Here is a 20,299-nt window from a genome sequence, read left to right as displayed (position 1 = left end):
GGACATCACTATTCGGTTCGGAGAGACCACGGCCATAGGAGAGGCAACTAATATGGCGAATACTATCCTTGTGGGACATGTCCGAGGGCGAGCATACTCTGCGACCCGGCTCACACAGTGGGTGAAAGAGATCTGGGGTGGGGTTCTGAAAGAACTCCCTGAAGTTCATGTACTTCCTCGCGGCTGGTTTGCTCTTCATTTTGCCAAGGAAAACTACACGGATCTTGTCTTGGCCAAATTCTGGCACATAGAGATGGCACCGGTGTTGCTCAAGCGGTGGAGTCCTCTATTTGACCCTGAGCGAGAACAGATTGGGGTTGGGCCTTTGTGGGTGCGACTACCTGGACTCCCCCTCCAATACTGGAACGAAGAAGTTTTCATCCGCATTGGAAATGCCCTGGGAACATATCTCGACCACGACCGCACCTTCGTGGAATCAAGGAATAGAACGCTTGCTCGGATCCTGGTACACCTAGACACTCGCGACGGTCTGGAGGAAAAGATAACTCCACAATGGGGCAGATTCAATCGAGTTCAGATTCTTGATTATGAAGGTGTACCGTTCAGATGCCGCCGCTGCCATAGGGTAGGGCATATCTTCAAGGATTGTCCGCTCAACCAAAGGCATGCTGATGCACCTGAGACCACCACCTTTACTCCGAGATCCATCTCTTCGGCTCCACAACACACTCCTGTCAAAGCATTCCCACAAGCGCTCCTACTCAGGCTCCGGGCGCTTCTCTAGGCCGTGCATCAGCTCCGATCCCCAGATCTCGGGCAGCCTCAGCATCTGCATCTACAGCCCTACCGGGTACATCTCTCTACCCTCCTTTGTCTATTTTCTCTTCGACCTCCTATCTTTCACTCCATCTTTGTCTACTGCATTATGCTCGATGCCCTCCTCCTCAGTCATTGCCCCTGCTGTTCCATCCCCTCAAACGCTCCTGTCGTCAGCATCTTCTCCCTCATCATCCCGGGGCTCTAAACACTAATATTACCTGCACCCTCGTACTCACACTCAGGGATCTCACCCTAAAATCGTCGCCCTGGGTATCTCAACACCTGGGTTGACCCCTTTGCTTGCTCGAGGGAGAAAATTAGATCTCACAAAGGCCGTCAGAAGAGCGGGGGCAGAGGTGGCCACTAGGCGTCAATCTACTACTGTTGGGGTACTTAGAGCAAAGAACACCCCTAACCATCCTCCCCCATGAAGTGCCTCTCCTTTAACTGCAGAGGCTTGGCTAGTGCCTCAAAGAAACTAGCGCTCAAAAGATTGATTGAAACATCTCCTGTCGATATTATACTTCTCCAAGAAACTCTTGGCCCTGCGGACTCCATATCTCTATCATCTATCATCCCTGGTTGGCAATTCTCGGCTATGGACTCCTCTGGTAGATCGGGAGGATTAGCGATCAGATATAATCCTGTATCTATAAGGGCCCAAGGTACTTGGGGGGGATCGGGATTTTTGGGGCTTGATCTCTTCTCTGCGGATCTAGGCACCATTCTGAGGGTTATAAACATTTACTAGTCGTGCCACTAGCGTGAAGCTTTTTGGAATCACCTCCTGGGCCTATCCATTCTCTCAGCAGAGAACTTAATCATAGGGGGGGATCTTAATTTTTCATTGGGTTATGGTGAATCATGGGGAGTCTCGGCCCAAATTGACCCTATCACTGCATTCATGACTGACCTTTTGGATCGTCATGACCTGAGCGACGTTCCCATGAATAAAACTCTCGCCACCTGGCAGAACAAAAGAATTGGTGAAGCTACCCTGGCTCGCAGACTTGATATATTTATGATGAAAGGAACTCTGCTTCAACGGCTTCATCACTACAAGCAATGGGTTGGATCTGGAGGCATATCAGACCACCATCCTATCTATCTGGAAATAAATGGCCCCAATAAAAAACCAAAAGCACCTTTCAAGTTCAATCATGGCTGGCTTCAGGATCCCTCCTACATCAAACTTGTTAAGGACTTCTGGCCCCTCAATCCGATTGATAGAGCTGACTCTCTGGCTAAAGGTTTCTGCATGAATCTATCGCAGCTCAAGCATCTCACTATCGAATGGGCCAGAGAAAAATACCGGAAGGAGAACTCAGCTCTTATGCACATAGAAGCTGAGCTAACCTCACTCACAGATGAAAGAGGTTTGGGTTATTCAACGGCGGAAGACAAAGCACACCTAATGGAGCTGGAAAATCAAAAGCAAAAAATCCTTAGGGAGAGGGAAGAGTCAATTCGATTGCGCAGTAGAGCAATCTGGCTAAAGGCTGGAGATGACAACTCTCGTTTCTTTCACAATTATGCCAAAGGCAGAAAGGTCAGCAATACCATTTGGAATCTCCCTATGCCCGATGGTGGAGTGGCAGATACTTTCAACAAGCTCTCTCAGATGGGATCATCCCACTTCAGGAATCTATACAAGCAACCTCCGGGCTCCAACATTGCAGATATTATTAACATAGCTGGACACTTTCCCAGGTTTGTAAATGAGGAAGAAGCAGAGAATCTGTTCGATCCTGTGACTCCTGAGGAACTAGAATCCACCATTAAATGGTTTAAGAAGGAGCATAGCCTGGGGCCGGATGGATGGACCATCAAAATCTACATTGCATTTTATGAGACGATCAGTCAGGATCTACTGCGGGTAGTAGAGGAATGTAGAATGACGGGATCCCTGTATAATGCTATCAACTCCACCTTCATAGCTCTGATCCCTAAATCCGATTCTCCTTCCTCCTTTGATGAATATCACCCCATCTCCCTCTGCAATGTACTCTACAAGATCATCTCTAAAATCATTGCAAACCGCATCCGCCCTATACTGTCTCGTCATATCGCCCCACAAAAATTTTCCTTCCTGGAACATCGCCAGATTCATTGGGGCTGCCCAAGAGGCTTTTCACACTATCTGGACCAAACACGACAAAGCCATCACCTTAAAAATTGACTTAGCAAAAGCTTTTGACCGGGTCAGTTGGCTCTATCTCAAAATGCTCCTTATTCATCTGGGTTTCCCTCACAGATTTATCACTTGGATCATGGCTTGCATTACCACTCCCTCCTTCAGTGTTCTGATTAATGGATCTGCATCCCCATTTTTTCACTCTGAACGTGGTCTTAGACAGGGGTGTCCTTTGTCTCCCCTACTCTTCCTCATTGTCATGGATGGCCTTGTTCGCCTTATTGCCTCAACCAAGAGAAATGGAGATATATGTGGCCTCAAGATATCGGAGGACTGTTACCTCACCCACCTTCTCTTTGTCGATGACGTTATGATCTTCCTCGATGGTAGCACCTGGGACTCCCGTTCTTTCTCAAATATCATCACTCTCTTCTCTTCCGCCACTGGGATGCTGGCCAACCATTCGAAATCATCCATTATCCTCTCCAGAACCACTGTCCATGAATCTCAACTGGCTCTTCAGCTATTTCCTTACAGCATACACCCCCTGGATCAGGGCCTTAAATATTTGGGGTACTGGATCAAGCCTATCAGCCCAAAAATAGTGGACTGGATCTGGCTAGTCGCTAAATTGGAGAAGAGGCTCAATATCTGGAGCCATCGATACCTCTCACGAGCTGGTAGACTTGTTCTGATAAAATCTGTCTTGGAAGCTACCCCGGTCTTCTGGATGGCTTTAGCCTGGATCCCGCGCAGCATCCTGACCAGACTACAGCAAACCTGCAATAGGTACTTATGGAACGGGATTAAGGAGAAACGCATATTTGCATGGATTGGATGGAAGAGGATTGCCATCCCAAAGAAATGGGGTGGCTGGGGGCTCAAAGATCTCCCTTCTTTCGCACAGGCTCTGGCTGCAAAGATGGGATGGACTTTAATCACTGGAGACAACCTATGGACACATATTGTATACCACAAATATATATGGCCCCTCCAATTAATGGATTGGATTCGCCTTCCGACCTGGCCTAAAGCAAGAATATCATCAGTATGGAAAGCGCTTCTTCATGCTATACCACTTATCAGAGATAACTTGGTATGGAAAATCAATGATGGCACACAGGCCAGGATCAGACTGGATCCTTGGAATGGAAGCGGAGGAAGGCATATATTGCCTGAAGCTCTCATCCGGCACCTTCACTCACAAGGGATCAAGTTTATAGCAGATATTGCTGATCCACAGCACACCACCATTTTCGAACAGCGATGGAAAACTGTATCTCAGATCGACATTCCACCACTTTGGCATCAAGAATGGTTGACTTATATCAGTTCTTTATCTGAATCGCACATTAGGATCAAGCAGGGACCTGACGAGCTTATTTGGCATCATTCGGAGCATGGCATATACACCCCAAAATCCGGTTACCTATCTCTAATATCACACAAGGTTCCAGATTCAATATCATTCTGGTGGAACTCCATTTGGAAACTAACCGCCCCCCCAGGCAGAAGCTATTCTTTTGGTGTATCTTAAAGGTTGTTGTTCCCACTGGGGAATATCTCATGAGACGAGCGGTCTATGGACCGTCTTGGTGCATCCTGTGTAAACAGTCATCCGAATCGAGCACACATTTATTCCTTCAATGCTCTGCTTTGATGAATATATGGCACTCAATTTCCTCTTCTATACATCATTCTGGTAAATGGGAGGGTGTCGACATCAATCAAACTTGGGAGTCTTGGTTCCATCAACACAGAAACTCCAAGCTGTAAAGCTTGCCCATCATCACCTGTTGGTACCTCTGGCTTGCCCGAAACCGATTGTCTTTCGAGGAAAAATCGGTACACTGGCCACATCTAATTGCCAAAATCATTTCAGCCTTCAATGAAACTCCTGAGCCACCGCAGCCAAAGGTTCGAAGACCCCGTGACCCTCCACAAATCGATCACAACAGCCCATGGGCTTATTTCGATGGTGCAACCCAACAACAGGGATGTGGAGGGGGTTTTCTCCTCTTCATAAACGAACAACATTTCTATAAAGCAAAGCTGGGCTTGGGAGCTGGTTCTAACAACTTTGCTGAGATCATCACCCTCCGTCATCTTCTACATTTTGCATTGAGCCACAATTGCACGCACATAAACATATATGGGGATTCAAAGATTGTCATTGATTGGTTCAATAATAATACTGCTTGTCACTCACACACACTCAACAACATATTGGATGAAATTAAATTACTGAAGGAACAATTTAATGACATCACTTGCCATCATATCTACAGGGAACACAACAACAGTGCCGACCAACTATCCAAGGAGGCCACGACACTTCCCAGAGGTGAGTGGATGATACAGGAGCAGCGAGGAACGAATGCATATCAGTACTACCATCGCCCATACATAGATGCACAGTATCATAGGGCAGCCAGCCCATGAAAAACAGATATGAACAGATATTTTTTGAACAATTTTGTACATAGCTAATAAATATTATAACTGATAGCCCTGCGTGGCAATATGTATATATGACAACATATAAAATCCTGCGAGATGATTTTTGCTTTTTGAATAGACAGAATGGAATATACGGCTACCCACATGTGTGGTGGAAGAACTTACAGCATATGCAAAATGCATCTACAATATGTAATTTTTCTAAATCAATGAAAGATTACGATTTTTCCAGTGGAAAAAAAAATATCATTACCAATTAGCGCAATCCATTAGTATCTAAGTGAGTTGCACTAAACTCGTTCTGATGTGGGAAGCAATGTAACACATTTTGTTCTTTCTTTATATGCATTTATTTGAAGAACATAAGTTAATGTTTAAAAAAAACATTGAACATTCATATCATGTTCTATATTCATAAATACTAGCACAGGTCCATTTTAAATACGACTCTAACATGATATTTGATGGATCTAATTTCTTCACTTGCAATTTTTTTTTTTTTTTTTTTTTTTTTTTGCTTTTTTAGAGACTCAAAAAAAAAAATATTTTGGCTGACATGACTAAAATTTCAACTTTATGACAGACGGGCATGCTTACACATCATACTTGGCTGTAAAATGAGCCTCTCGTCTCGACAACGTTTAGAATTTATATCAGGTTGTACACTTATAGGATAAGTGTACGCCAGACTTTTAATTATAATGATTTTTAATTTGGAAGTAGGTTTGTTTAAGATATCATAATTTATGAATAGGACATGTTTAAAGAGGTACAATAATAAGCACACAAATAAATACAAATCATGACAAATTTATAAGAGAAAAAATTGGTGTGGTTCATCCCATTTGGCTTACATCAACAAAGAAATACCTAGGCCTTTTATTATGTCATGTTTTACAGTGTTTTCCTCTTTTACCATGCCCTCACAATGGACAAAATAAACTAAACATGGAAGACAAAAAATTTGTGTGGTTCATCCCATTTGGGTTACATACACAAACAAATACCTAGACCTTTTATTATGTCATGTTTTACAATATTTTCCTATTTTACCATGCCCTCACAATGGCCAGAAGAAACTAAAAAAGGATCCTTCATGCACTTAAATAGGCTACATTACATTAAAATATCATAAAACCTAAACAATAAACTAACTTTGACTGAGTTCAGTTTACCCTAATTACCCTAAAAATTCCCTCTTAAACTTTCCTTGGAATCTATAAGAAGACATGGGTAACTATCTACAATTTGTCTAGGCACCATTCTCTCATATTATTCAATACCCATCTCACATCATCAAATACCACTTTTTGGCTCCCCCCCTCCATCTCCCCTCCCCTTCAAACTAGCACAAGATTAAACCTACCATACTTGTAACTAAGTGGCCCATCCCACAACTTGATTAGACATAACAACATGCACCACCACACTACAATATGTATGCCTCAATAATAAGTCTTATAACAAACCAATCTCAAGTTAGTGTATAAGTACATTTTGCGACCCTTTTATTTATTCAAGTAGTTAATTCATCAATTTGGTCCTTCATCCCTTCGATGCTTGAGAGAGAGACATCATGTGCAATGTGATATTAAGCTCTTCTCAAATTGATGATGCCTTCAACCCTCATTTTTGATAAAGAGTTCCAACCACTCTCTCATTAGCACATTATGATTAATCATAATTCTAATCTAAATAACCTATTGAACCCATATGATTTACTCACTTAGGGTTGTGCCTCCTCTATATGCTCAAAATATCTAGCTAGTAAATCTTCCCATTTATTTTGATCTATATATTTCATTGCATATCTAGGTCTCGAAGTATCAAATCTATGTGTACAACTAATAGGAACTCATTATCTACCATTGAATAAGTGCTTACCAACTATCATACTAATTGTTATAAAAAAAGAGTGGTACATAATCTAGGGAAATTATATAAATTTGATGGGGTTTATAGGCATAAAAATGAGGAATACATATGTTAAAATTGGAAGAAACAAAACATATTCAGAAAATTAGTAGCTCTCAGGAGCAAGCTGCACCTGGAGACTACCTCATGGAGAATGATCTACCTTGATCATTATTCATCTAGAATATATATATTTTTGCATGAGAATAGGAGACTTAGAACTAACTCCTAGAAAGTAGGAACTAATTCATAAACTAGGACAGACACTCATCTAATGAATAGACTCTCTCCAATAATACAAATTCTACATTAATTTCAACACTTCCCCTTAATGGAGAAATGGTTCACTAGTACTCCTAACATCTCCCTCAATAATTTAAATTTAATTCTTCCAAGGGGATTGGTAAAAATGTTTGCTGCATTATCACAAGTATTACAATATTCAATATAAATTTATTTTGACTGAACCTTCTCTCTAACAAAGTGAAACTGTGTATCAATATGCTTTGTGTTTTTGTGAAACACATGATTGTTTGCAAGTTTGACTGAGCTTGGATTGTCACATCTCATAACTATAACATATTTTTGTCCTTCTCTGACATCATGGAGAAGTATTCTCAACCAAATTGCCTCACACGTTGTTGCACAGATCTCTTGATACTATACTTATGCTATAGAAAAGGATGCAATATGCTTTTCCTTGTTGCTCCATGCAATGACCTCGGATGCAACGCTGAATTCATAACTTATTATGGATCGTCTCTCATCCATATTTTCGGCCCAATCTGAATATGAGAAAATTGTCAATCTAACATCAAACGAATCATTATATTTAATACCAAAGTCTAAGGTTCCTTGAATATACCTTAAGATGCCTTTCACTACCACCCAATGAATTTCAAGAGGCTTTGACATAAACTAGCTGAAATCATTGACTGCAAAAGATAAAACAGGTGTAGATGTAGTTAGATAAATCAAACTCCCAACTAGTTGTCTGTATAGTGTTGCATCCACCTCCTTAGAACCATTTCCATTATGAAGTTTGACATTCTACTGTAAAGGCACTGAGGAAACCTCACATTGATCCATTATAAACTTTTTCAATAATCTCCTGACATATATTCCTTGAGACAAAAAGGTCTGCCCAAAATCCCTCGAGACTTCAAGACCCAAACAATAATGTAACTCTCCAATGTATTTCATTTCAAAAACCTGTGACATCTGCACTTTGATTTCTTTAATGAGCTCATTAGAATTTCCTCTAATAATAAGATCATCTACATATAAATAAATCAAAAAAATTATCCCCTTTGTTGTCTAGATAAATCCTCTCTGCATAAAGAGACGATCCCTTTAGCCCAATGAGTGGGTCTAGGAAGCAAAGTGACAATCTACTAGAAACTTTCCTAAGTTGCAATTTAAAAGAGAGACAAAGAATATGGCCTATCTTGTTCTAATGCTATCTTAATCTCCTTTGTTTAGGACCTTGAATCACTTGCACCACAGGCTCGTTGTTTTTGCCTTCAACGTTTATAGACCTGCACAAGAGATAAAGACACAACAAGGCATGCAAATACAAATAGCATATTAAAATGAAACCTACTTAACTGATCAAGGAATGTTAAGCTAAAAGATACATCAACATACACATTTAGGGAAAATGAACCAGTAGTTGTATATTAATAGAAAATAAAGTGAAGCATACAACCAAGCCTTGATGTTTATAGGCTTTCCTTGAATGAATATCCAAGTCCAAGATAAGATCTCTAAGCACTCCTTTTCCAAGCCAAATTAGTAGCATATAGGCACAATCTTAGCATAAGGGTGTAAATAGACGGAGACCAACCAACCTCTAACTTGACCAACCATTTCAAATTCGAGAGGATGAATATATAGGTTGGGAAAGGGAGTTAGGATATCTCAAAAGATAGGAGTAGGCCCTCATCTCAAAGAGGTAGCTCATAGGGATCAGACCAAGATGCCAAGTTGGGAGAATTCAACCTCATCTACATCGAACACCCTCTAGCTTGTTGTTCTAGAAGATTTTATGTCACAAAGCTTCTAACCCATTTTGGGAAAATTGCCCTTTTGGGATCATCACAGGTATACAAGTGAACAAAGCGATGTCATCACGGGTCAAGTATAGTGCAACAAGTGATCATCACTATTTTTAACCTCATAAGAGCGATGATTATCAAATTAGGGTTTAAGAGCTCTTTCCTTCAGGGGAAGCTCAACGCATTTTCCAATTGATGTCTTAGGGAAGATCTGAGCTACATATATGAATGAGTACACTCCATAATAGTTATGTTTTCAGGAATGTTGGGGTATGTCACAGAGAAGTGTAGGAGGCATGGAAAAATACTGTGTAACACACTTTTTATAAAACATAGTATGCAGATTTGGGTCATTCTTGCTCCTCTTATAACTATCCTATAAGAAAAATGAATCAATTTTTTCAAACCATGACCTAGGTGCTTATTTCAAAACATATAATGCCTTTTTAATTTGTATATTAAATGCTCCTACCCTTGTTTGATAAATCCTCCACGTTGTATGAAATAAACCTCTTCTTTCAATTCTCCATTTAAAAATACAAACTTCACATCTAGTTGGTGTAGACTGTAATGATGTTTTATAGATAATTCTATCATCATTCTAATAGTATTCAGATTAGCTACTGGAGAAAATGTCTCATCATAATCAACTCCTTCTCTTTGTGAATAACCTTTAGCTATCATCCTAGCTTTGTATTTGCCTACACTACCATCTGATTTAAATTTAGGTTTATGTAGCCACCTGCAACCTATAGGTTCTTTCCCTTCTAGCAATTCAACTAAATCCCAGGTTTTGTTTTTAAGTATTGACTCATTTCCTCTTCTATGGCTTCCCTCCACTCATTATATTGAATTTATTCTTTATAATTTGAGGTCTAAACAACATTTAAAGAACTAGTTATAAGAGCACGGTCTCTATACCTTGCTAGTAATTGAGTCTTCCTACCCAATCTCCTCAGCGGCAGACTTTCCTCAAATCTATCTTGCTCATTCCTTGGTGGACTTGTCTTGCCTACTATACTTGCCTCACATGATTGCTCTTTTTGTTGTTGTTGTTGTCGCTGCACATGGTTGTCCCTTGTTTCATCACTTCCATCTTCCACCAGCGAAGGCATGTGCTACTCTTCATTTCCTTTATCACATTTTCCATCATCAACCTGCTCATGGAATACTACATCCCTACTCCCAAATACTTTGTGAGTAGAGGGATTAAAAATTTATATGCTTTAAAGTATGTACAATACCCTATGAAAATGTGTTTAGTGGCCTTCGAATCCAATTTCTTTCTATCCTCTTTCAGAACATGAGCAAAAACACTCGAGCCTAAAACTCTTAAATGAGTAATTGCAGGGTGAAAACCGAATAAATCTTCGAAAGGTGTTTTAATATCAAGGCCTTTTGTTGGACTCCTATTGTTTAGATACACTGCAGTATTTATTGCTTCTGCCTAAAAACCATTAGACAAGTTCTTACCTTTTAACATGTTGGATGCACACTCCACAACGGTTCTGTTCTTCCTCTTTGCAACCTTGTTCTGTTGATGAGTGTGGGGTACTGTGAACTGTTGAACTATCCCATGGTCCTTACAATATTTGATGAAGCCACCATGCTTGTATTCTCCCTCTTGATCTAAGCAGAGAATTTTGATGAACATCCCTGTTTGTTTTTCAACCATGCTTCTAAACTCTTTAAAATATTCAAAAGTATGAGTCTTCTTTTTGAGAAAATATACCTAGGTAAATCTTGTGCAATCATCAAAAAATAATAAAAAATAATAGGCACCTCCAAAAGACCTTGTCTACGTTGGCCCACATATATCAATGTGCATAAGCTCTAGTATAGCTCTCGTCTTTCTATCTAAACTTTAGGGAAAATCATCCCTGTGCATCTTCTCAAGGACACATCCTTCACAATCAACATGAACATTTTTTAAAACAGGGAGACCATTGACCATACCTTTTCTTTTCGTAGCAGCACTAAATCAGGAAGATTGATGTGTCCAAATCTTTGGTGCCAAATGTTATCTGTTGTCATTGTTGTTGAAGTCAAAGGATGATGTGGTACACTTGTGACATTAAACTTAAACAGGCCTCCAACTCGAATTCCATATGCAACCGGTTTATGTTTATCAGGCAAATCTTGAATGACACAATAGGTTTTAAAAAAATATTCCTTCAAGTTCTGATCTGCAACCATTGAAACAAAAATCAAACTCCTTTTAATTCCTAGTACATACATCACATTTTGGATTTTTCTGATCTTTCCATCAAGCAAAATCACAAGAATGTCTCCATGTCCTTTGATTTGGTAGGTTCTTTCATCACCAAGGTAGATATTAACACCACCACTGGTTTCTTTAAAACTTTTGAATGAATGTTTGTTACCCGTCATGTGAGTCGAAGTTCCTGAATCCAAAAACCAAGTTTCTACTTCAACATTTTTGACAAAGAAAGCAGAATCAAATACAAACAATATGAGATTCTGATTATGATCTTCATCAACAAAGTGCCCTGCATGCTTCTTATGTCTATGTCGACCTTCATCAAACTTCTTCTTATGGAAATTTCTAGCAATGTGACGAGATTTACCACAGTAAAAATATTTCATCCTTTAATCATGCCTGTTGGAAAACATACCTTGAGGGGGCTTTCTCTGGTGTACCTCCACCTTTCTATCTTGTGCTTGCTTTCCCTTTGAAAGGCTTTTTCTTTACCATTAATGCTAGTTCTGAATTCTGAGGTTTGAGATTCATTCACCTCTCTTCCTCTTGAATCAATATCCCTATCAATTCTTCAAAATTGGGGGTTTTCTCCCTTGCATTTAGGCCTATAATAAACATATGATAATCGTCAGTTATACCATTTGTGGTAACCATGATGTGATTTGTGTTTGATACTGTCTCCCCTATATCGACATCTTATTTCTGAGCTCCTTGATCTGAGAGATGAAGGAAATGACTGATTCACTCTCCTCCATTTTGATGGAGAGAATCTTGCTCTTCAGGAATAATAGGTGATTTTTATTTTTTATCTCATACAACTCCTTGAGAGTTGTCCAGATCTCATTTGTTGATTTACACTCTTTGATGTGAGGGATAATGCAGTCCTCAATTGACAATTTCAATAGCACTTTCACTTTGTTTTCCCTCTTCTCCCAATCTTGAATTTCTATAGTTGTTCTGCCTGTGGCTGCAGTGGGCTTCAACTCATCCGCATTTTTGATCACCCATGCACTTTTCTGCTCAAGTAGGGTCTGCAACTTGAATTTCCAATTTGAATAGCTAGATCGATCGAGCTTATTTCTCTAGTTCAAATACACATCTTCCATATTTCATCATGACAAGTTGATCTATGCATTTGCCTAGAAAAAAAACTTCCAACGTTAAGCAATTGATAAAAAAATGAATTCAATTACCAGATCTGTCGCCAATACATCTATCTCCAGATCTTTGATTCAAAATGTATGTTTTCAAAAGTAAAAAAAAGAGCCAACGATCTTATACTAGGGTGATCTTAAATTAAAAAGAGGTATTGATTGCATATGATCTCAACCCATCAAGTTGGATTCACAACTCACAGCTCACTATCCTCATCGATCAAAACAAATGGTCGAAAGAATGTACATACATTTTCCACTGAATCAGGGCATGCCAAGGCAGTATCCAAATGTTTTCCACAATATCATTCTTCACAACACTTCCACTGCATTCATCAATAACATTTCTCAACAGGTCAACCACGCTTATTTTGCACTACAAATCCGTTGCTGATTTCTATGGCAGTCACACCCTCCAACTCACAGATCTCAATATTGGGCAGCAAACATCCTCTAGCTTGCAGATCGATTGTCCAGAAGCCCATACGAAGGGAAAGCCACCAAATCTATCTATCCCATACTAGCCGAAAACCACTGATTCAGAAACATCAATCGATATCTATTGTAGCTTACAATGCAACACCATATGGAAGAGATGCCACTTCGAATGTAGAGGGGTATCCAAAAATCACATTTTGAGATCTTCTTAAACGCTTCAGCTCATTGTTACTCAAGAGACACGTTGACTATGAGAGAGCCTCCATGCTTCAATTGTCATATCCACATTGATCTAAGATGAATTGGGCTTATCCACATTATGGGAAGAAACAGATTAGAGGTAGCAGGCACGAACATGCCGCTCCAAACTCCGCTCACTAGAACATCACCCACAAACAAACATGCAACCCTCTCCAAAATAATTCTGTCACATATCTGAAAAATACTTCAGATAAAACATCGATGACGGAAACAATTTTGTATCTTCGTTTGGGGTGAGAGGGGTGATGATTTCGGCGCAAGACTGCCATGCCCCTTTGCTGGTTGATGCATTACAAGAATCATTTAGATCCAGTCTAAATATGCTTACTTCTCATTACTCTTACTGGTTCCGCTAACTTCTCATTACATCAAGAGTCTCCGTTAGCATATTTCACTCCAGCAGCCAATCGGGTAAGCCTATTTGTGCCTGAAGGTTAACTATCAATTTCCCTGCAAATTTATTTTACTCTAGATAATTTGTATTGAGTCACTAATTGGAATTATGGGTAAATCCAGTCAAATAAGTCTGCCCAACTTCCAATAGATTGGCAGGTGTTGAAATTTTTTGAAATTCCAACTTCCCACCAATGATCCACCACAGCACCACTGATCACAATTCTGCAGTAGCATGACTGTCACACAGTAGATCCTCACTATCTACGCACATTGCATGAGAGATGGTCTATCAGCGCGTGAATGAGATTCAAAACCGCACTGAGCTCCGACCAAGTTTCAATTAACCAATGCGTATATTTGACCAAAAAACAATGCTTCTCTCACTACTTCAAAAAACAAATTCCATGTTTTTCCTCAACACCTCGCCTCCTCGCCAAGCCACTTTTGTGCGACCCACCAAGGGGAAAAATTATGCCACTTAGGCACTCACACAGCCAGCAAACCTCACCAACTCTGATACCATGTTTAAATTGGAAGAAACCAAATATATTAAAAAACTTAGCATCTCTCAGGAGCAAGCTGCACCTAGAGAATGGCTCACAGAGAATGCTCTACCTAGGTCATTATTCATCAAGAATATATAGGTTTACATGAAAATAGGAGAGTTAGAACTAACTCATAAAAAGTAGGAACTAATTCTTAAACTAGGACATCCGCACAACTAATGAACAAACTCTCTCCAATAATACAAATTCTCCATTAGTTTCAACAACATAAGCTATGGAAAATATATAAATTAGATGACGTTTTAGGAATCATAAGACTTACCTCGTGATACATCTCACATTGTCAAGATTAAAATAAACCATAAAATTTAACTAAACTATGACTTTATTCTAAATTATTAATATTATTATTAGTTATAAAAATAATTAATATATGGGTTAACTAAAATTTGTAACGAACCATGGAAATTCACTCCCACTTTACTATGGATATGGTTAGCTTGTAAATAGGTTTTGTGACAATACCATGGGCCAATATCATGTCTTACTAATACCACAAACACACAACTCATGTTAATATTAAATATGTTCATATGACATTTTTAAAAATTAATCAATTTCATTAAAAAGAAAAAAGAGCATAACTATTTTTGAGATAAATTGTAACGTTTGATCTCTAACTACTACTAAAAATATTCTAAGATATTCCATAGAAATTAAACCCTTACCATCCACATAACAATTATTAATAATTTAATTAAAATTTTGGAAGTCTTATTCCAAAATAGATACAACTACCTCCATAAATATAAAAGGCACACAAATAAATAAAAATCATGACAAAATCACTGGAGACAAAATTTATATTGTTTATGAGATTTGAACTAAGCCCATTAAAAATAAGGTGAAGAATGGCTAGATTTTTTTATTATTTCAGCAAGAATGGAATGATCCAAAGACAATAAACAATAAAGTTACATCAAAATACCATGGATGAAACCAAAGCAACAAACAATGGAATTACGTTCCGATACCATTGGAAAACCATTGACTACCGAAATATGAAGCCCATATACTACCGAGATATCAAACCCATAAACTACCAATGACTCAAATTAACCCTATATTTATTTATCATAACAAAATATACTTGCTCTAATTATTGATTGTTGTTATTGGAAATCTGCCAATGGAACAATGGAAATTTAGACACGATTGTTGGAAGGCCATACTAGGAGAGGAGGTCATGATCTAGGTGCGACAACCATGAACACTTGACTTTTTAGAAAAATATGTACATGAAAAAGAAAAAGTTATAAAAAATTCATGGATAACAATATGTTGCTCTCCTTGCAAGTTTGTTGATAGAGTAGTTAGGTTAGACAGTTGTTTGTGTGAGGCAGAGAGACGTAAATAGCATAAACTACATATTTACAGCGAGCGACTTCTATCGTGGCTTTATTCACATTGTGATTTGAACTATATTATATTAGTAAGATTTTCCTTTACTTTTCACTTTCAAGATAGTTTTATAATATGAAATTATCCTGTGCAAACTATGGTAGTAGCGTTCTCTAATCTTGTGCATTACTTCTTGTTGGCACTGATAATAGACGGGAAGCCGAGACATCACTTCTTTCTTCTAAAGGGTTTTAAGATGGAACAAGCTAAGTAGATGATACTTCTGCGTCTTTTTAGATATGCAGTATACGTATAAATTCTTCCATAGAATTGCCTCAACTATCTAGTTGAACTATTCAATTTCTAATGTAAATTTAAATGTGATTATAAGGGGAGGAGCAGAAAAAGGGATTGATATAGAAGATCTATGTTTCAATTTAGTAATATGTCACTTTTCTCTACTAAGCTATCTCTCAAAGATGGAAGAGTTTATGTAACAAAATATGTGGTAAAGGTGTATAAAGATTCTATTATCAATATAATGAACATTACAGTTATTTAGTTGGATAAAAAACAATATGGTTAATCATATTTTTCTTTTTGTTTTGCTGAAGCAAGAGACTATCCTTCTATTTCAATAACCAAAAAATAAAGTTACAAAATTTACAAAAAGCAATTACGCTTCAAGGACTCAGGAAATATTTCGAGCAAACTGACATAGAAAAGACCCTCCCCTCTACATAAAGCCAAGCTGTCATCTCAAACAAAAAAAATCCTAAGGTTAGACATTATGCTTTTTAACCTAATTTCAAACTCCGTTAACCCCCACTACAATAACTCGAAAGCTTGAAAGTACTGGTGGCCCCACAAAACTGCACAACTAAAACTGACCGTCGATTCGATCTATGAAATCGAACGGCTCGGATAAAACTCACATCGCCAAGATGTCCGATTGATAATGCACAATGGAAGGTGGTATTCCTAACCACCCCTTGCCACGTGGTGGGAGCCCAATGGAATCGCTCCCAAAAACTCAAAACCACTTACCATTCCAAAGTCATGCGATCACCCGGAAATAGCTTTGTGCCTAGTTTTCTGGCTCCGTATGAGGAATGCAGGTAAATAGCTGCCACCGGAAAGAACCAACCACCCTTCCCGCAAGAGCTCGCTTCAAAACTTGCCTCAGAGATTGCCGCTGACTGTAAATTGACCCTAGTGTTGCAATCCGAAGGAAAGAGGAGACAGGTCAGCTCATACCAGGGTATTAAGAGCCCTGTCTGAGCTTGCCCTTCTTCAAGGAACCAATCGAAGTACTGTGATTGAACGTGCTTAGAAACCTTCATTCCGAACCTTTCACTCTGGCCCAATATCTAAAAATTTCTCTGTCCTCTACCACTTGTTCATTGCAAAGAGCTTTTAATCTGCTCTGAGGTGTCTCCTGCCACTTCATCTCAATCCTGCACTCTGAATTAATCACTCCTTGGTTGGCCAGTGTATTCGCTAGTTTATTGGCTTTTCGTCGAACATGGTTGAAACTAATAGTTCGAAGACTCAGGAGATGATTTTGAATTCTCTCATACACTTGAATTAGTCTCCAATGTTTTGAGACCTTTTCTAGCATTGTTCCACAACTGATTCTCTTGACCGCGTTAATGGAGATCTATAAATCTACTTCTATAATGACATTTGAGCTATGACTCAGTTTCAGAAGCTCTAGACAATGTTCCAATGCCATTAATTTAGCCATGTTGTTGGTGGCTTTACCTAAATGGCAGTGGAAAACAAAGATGATGTTTCCTGCTTTGTCTCTTAACACTCCTCCATAACCAGTTGTTCCAGGGTTGCATTTTGAAGCACCATCAATATTGCATTTCAGATAACCTTTCAGTGGAGGATGCCAGAAATCCTTTTCCGTTTCCAAATATTTTTCCTTTCTGCATTGTCCACGGGGAATTATCTCATGCATACCCAGTTGCATGAGAGTTCTCAACTCATTCTCAGTGGGAGGGTTCTTGGGATAATTTCGGACAGTGGCGAAGAGGAATAATTTTTTCTTCATTGAAAATTCTTATATTCCTTCCTTTCCAAACATTCTAGATAATGAAGCTTGGTGTAAAGGCCCAGACCAAATTAAGGAGCTCATTCTCCGAAAATTTTCTTCTCCACTTGTTTAGGGTATTAATTATACTTTCTTCATCTCTGTCAGACTATATAAAAATGGTGGCAAAAGAATCCCACAACCAAGTGGTGAATGTGCAGATGTTGAGAATGTGCTCCATTTTTTCCTCTTGAGCTTCACATAGCTAACATCTAGAAGGCCCAATAACCCCCCCTTTCCAAATATTGTCCCAAGTTAATATTTTCTTGTGATGAACTAACCACATGAATAGCTTGATCTTCATCCACCCTTGGTGGCTCCAAAGTTGTTGCCAGGATTTTACCGGAACACAGGAATCAAGGTTAAGGATGATTATTTTAGCTTCCCTAAGTTTAAAGGTACCTTATTTATTAAGGCCCTATCTTAACTGATCATGTCCCTCTGTTACCAAGATCTTCCTTTGTTTTAATATACTCATGAGTGTCTTTCTTTTGTTTTTATGGGACTGTCATCTCTGCAGTCTATGCTTCTCCAGTTTCTCCATTTTCCAGAGTTGTGAGGAAGATTCCAGAAATATTTAACTTTGATTAATCCTTGAGAGTCTGTTTCTTGCTTGAGGCTCATAAAGTCCTCTCTTAACAACATTGGTTCTTGTTTCCATTTGTCTTCCTAGAAGAGGGCTAGATCTCCTTCTCTAATTTCCCAGGAACTGTTGTTTTGTACTAGGATTCTGTTTTCCCAGGATTTATTCCAGATATAAGAGCGTTTTATGTTTCTTGACATTATTATGAGATCTCTTGTTTGGCAGAAACTTGCATATTTTTCTTTCCAGGTCTTAGCCCATTGAGCTTTTGGTTCTTTAACCCATCTCCACCAGAGCTTGGCTCCCAAAACTTTACTCAGAATATCCTAATCATCTAAGCCTAGGCCTCTGTGACTCTTGGGTTTACAGATTTTATCCCAAGAAACAAGGGCCCATTTCTTCCTTGTTTCCTCATTGCCCCAAAGGAAATCTCTCTGGATATTCCTGAATTGCTGTAACACACATTTGGGGGCTAGGAGGCCTGATAAAAAGAACATAGGGATTGATTGCAGAACAGCCTTTGTCAGAATCAACCTACCAGCTAGGTTCAATGATCTGATAATCCATTTTTTGACTGTGTCTTGCATCTTGTTGAGCACCGGTTCCCAAATACTTTTGTGAAATGGTTTGGATGTAAGGGGAATTCCCAAATACTTTGAAGGGAGCGAATCCCTTTGAAAACCCAGAATTCTGGAGATATTTCTCTGAATTGCAATGTTAGTATTAAATAAAAATATTTTAGATTTGGAGAGATTAACTTTCATACCTGTAGCCAAGGCAAAGTCATTTAGGATTTGTTTGTATGCAAAGCTTCTTTGACTGTGGGGATTCCTTGCAGCATGGTGTCATCGACAAATTGTTGGTGAGTCATTGCCTAACCATTCTCCGTTAATTGAAGGCCCTTAATTTTTCCTAAAGCTTTGTCTTGTTTAATGGACTTGCCCAGTCCTTCCATCATGACGATAAAGAGAAAGGGAGGGAGAGGGTGTCCCTACTTGAGGCCTCCAGAAGGAGTGAAGATCTCTGAGGGCGAACCATTCACCAAAATCGAAAAGCTGGAAGAAGTTACCAGAGCCATAACCCATCTAACCCATTTGTGATCGAACCCAAAAGTAGTAAGGACCTTCTTGACATAGATCGAATTCACCTTGTCATAAGCTTTGGCAATATCTAATTGCATAATCATACAAGCCTGCCTCTTGCTGGTTAGCGTGTGAACTACTTCATTGGCCTGAATAATGTTATTTAGGATTTGTCTACCTTCCACATAACCAGATTCTTCCCCTAAAATTAAAGAAGGAAGTAGAGGTTTGAGTCTAATAGCCAAAACCTTGGATAAATTTTGTAAACCATATTGCATAAAGCAATGGGTCTGAACTTATCAGCAGTCAGGGCTAAATCTTGTTTGGGGATCAGGAAGATGAAGGAGGTGTTGAGGGCTTTCAGAATGGTCCTGTTTCTTCTGGAGTCCTCCACAACATTCAATATATCTTGTTCGACAATGTTCCAGCGGGCCTTAAAAAAGTCTACATTGAAACCATCTTGTCCTGGAGCTTTGCCATTTTGCATGTCTTTAATAACTTCACTAACTTCTTCTTCGATTACTGGTTTATTCAGATTAAAATTGTCCTCTCTAGACACCAGCTTGGAGATATTTTTTGTAATTTCCTTGATGCATTGCTCTCTGTTTAGATTTTTTTCCTCAGTGATGCTTCTGAAATGTTGTACCAACAAAGTTTCAATATCCTTATGAGAGGTTTGAAGCTCCCCATTTTCATTCAATATCGAATAGATTCTATTGTGAGCTCTATTGGCAATGGTGGATCTATGGAAAAATCTGGTATTACGTTCCCCTTCTTTAAGCAATTGAACTTGAGACTTTTGTCTCCAAAAGAT

At 39.0% G+C, this 20,299-nt stretch overlaps 1 protein-coding gene across 1 annotated transcript; it reads left to right on the top strand.

Annotated features, from left to right (window-relative positions):
- Positions 1-52: 52 nt before the first annotated feature.
- On the top strand, positions 53-745 carry LOC149250768 (uncharacterized). The gene has a single exon (XM_089453746.1). The coding sequence runs from the start codon at positions 53-55 to the stop codon at positions 743-745; it is 693 nt and encodes a 230-aa protein (XP_089309872.1).
- Positions 746-20,299: the final 19,554 nt, after the last annotated feature.

The sequence above is a fragment of the Pinus tabuliformis genome, chromosome 7 (genome assembly GCF_031772625.1).
Source record: "Pinus tabuliformis cultivar Carrire ecotype Pingquan chromosome 7, CPIR1, whole genome shotgun sequence".
NCBI classification, from domain to species: Eukaryota; Viridiplantae; Streptophyta; class Pinopsida; order Pinales; family Pinaceae; genus Pinus; species Pinus tabuliformis.
This window is presented reverse-complemented; position numbering and strand designations above follow the sequence as displayed.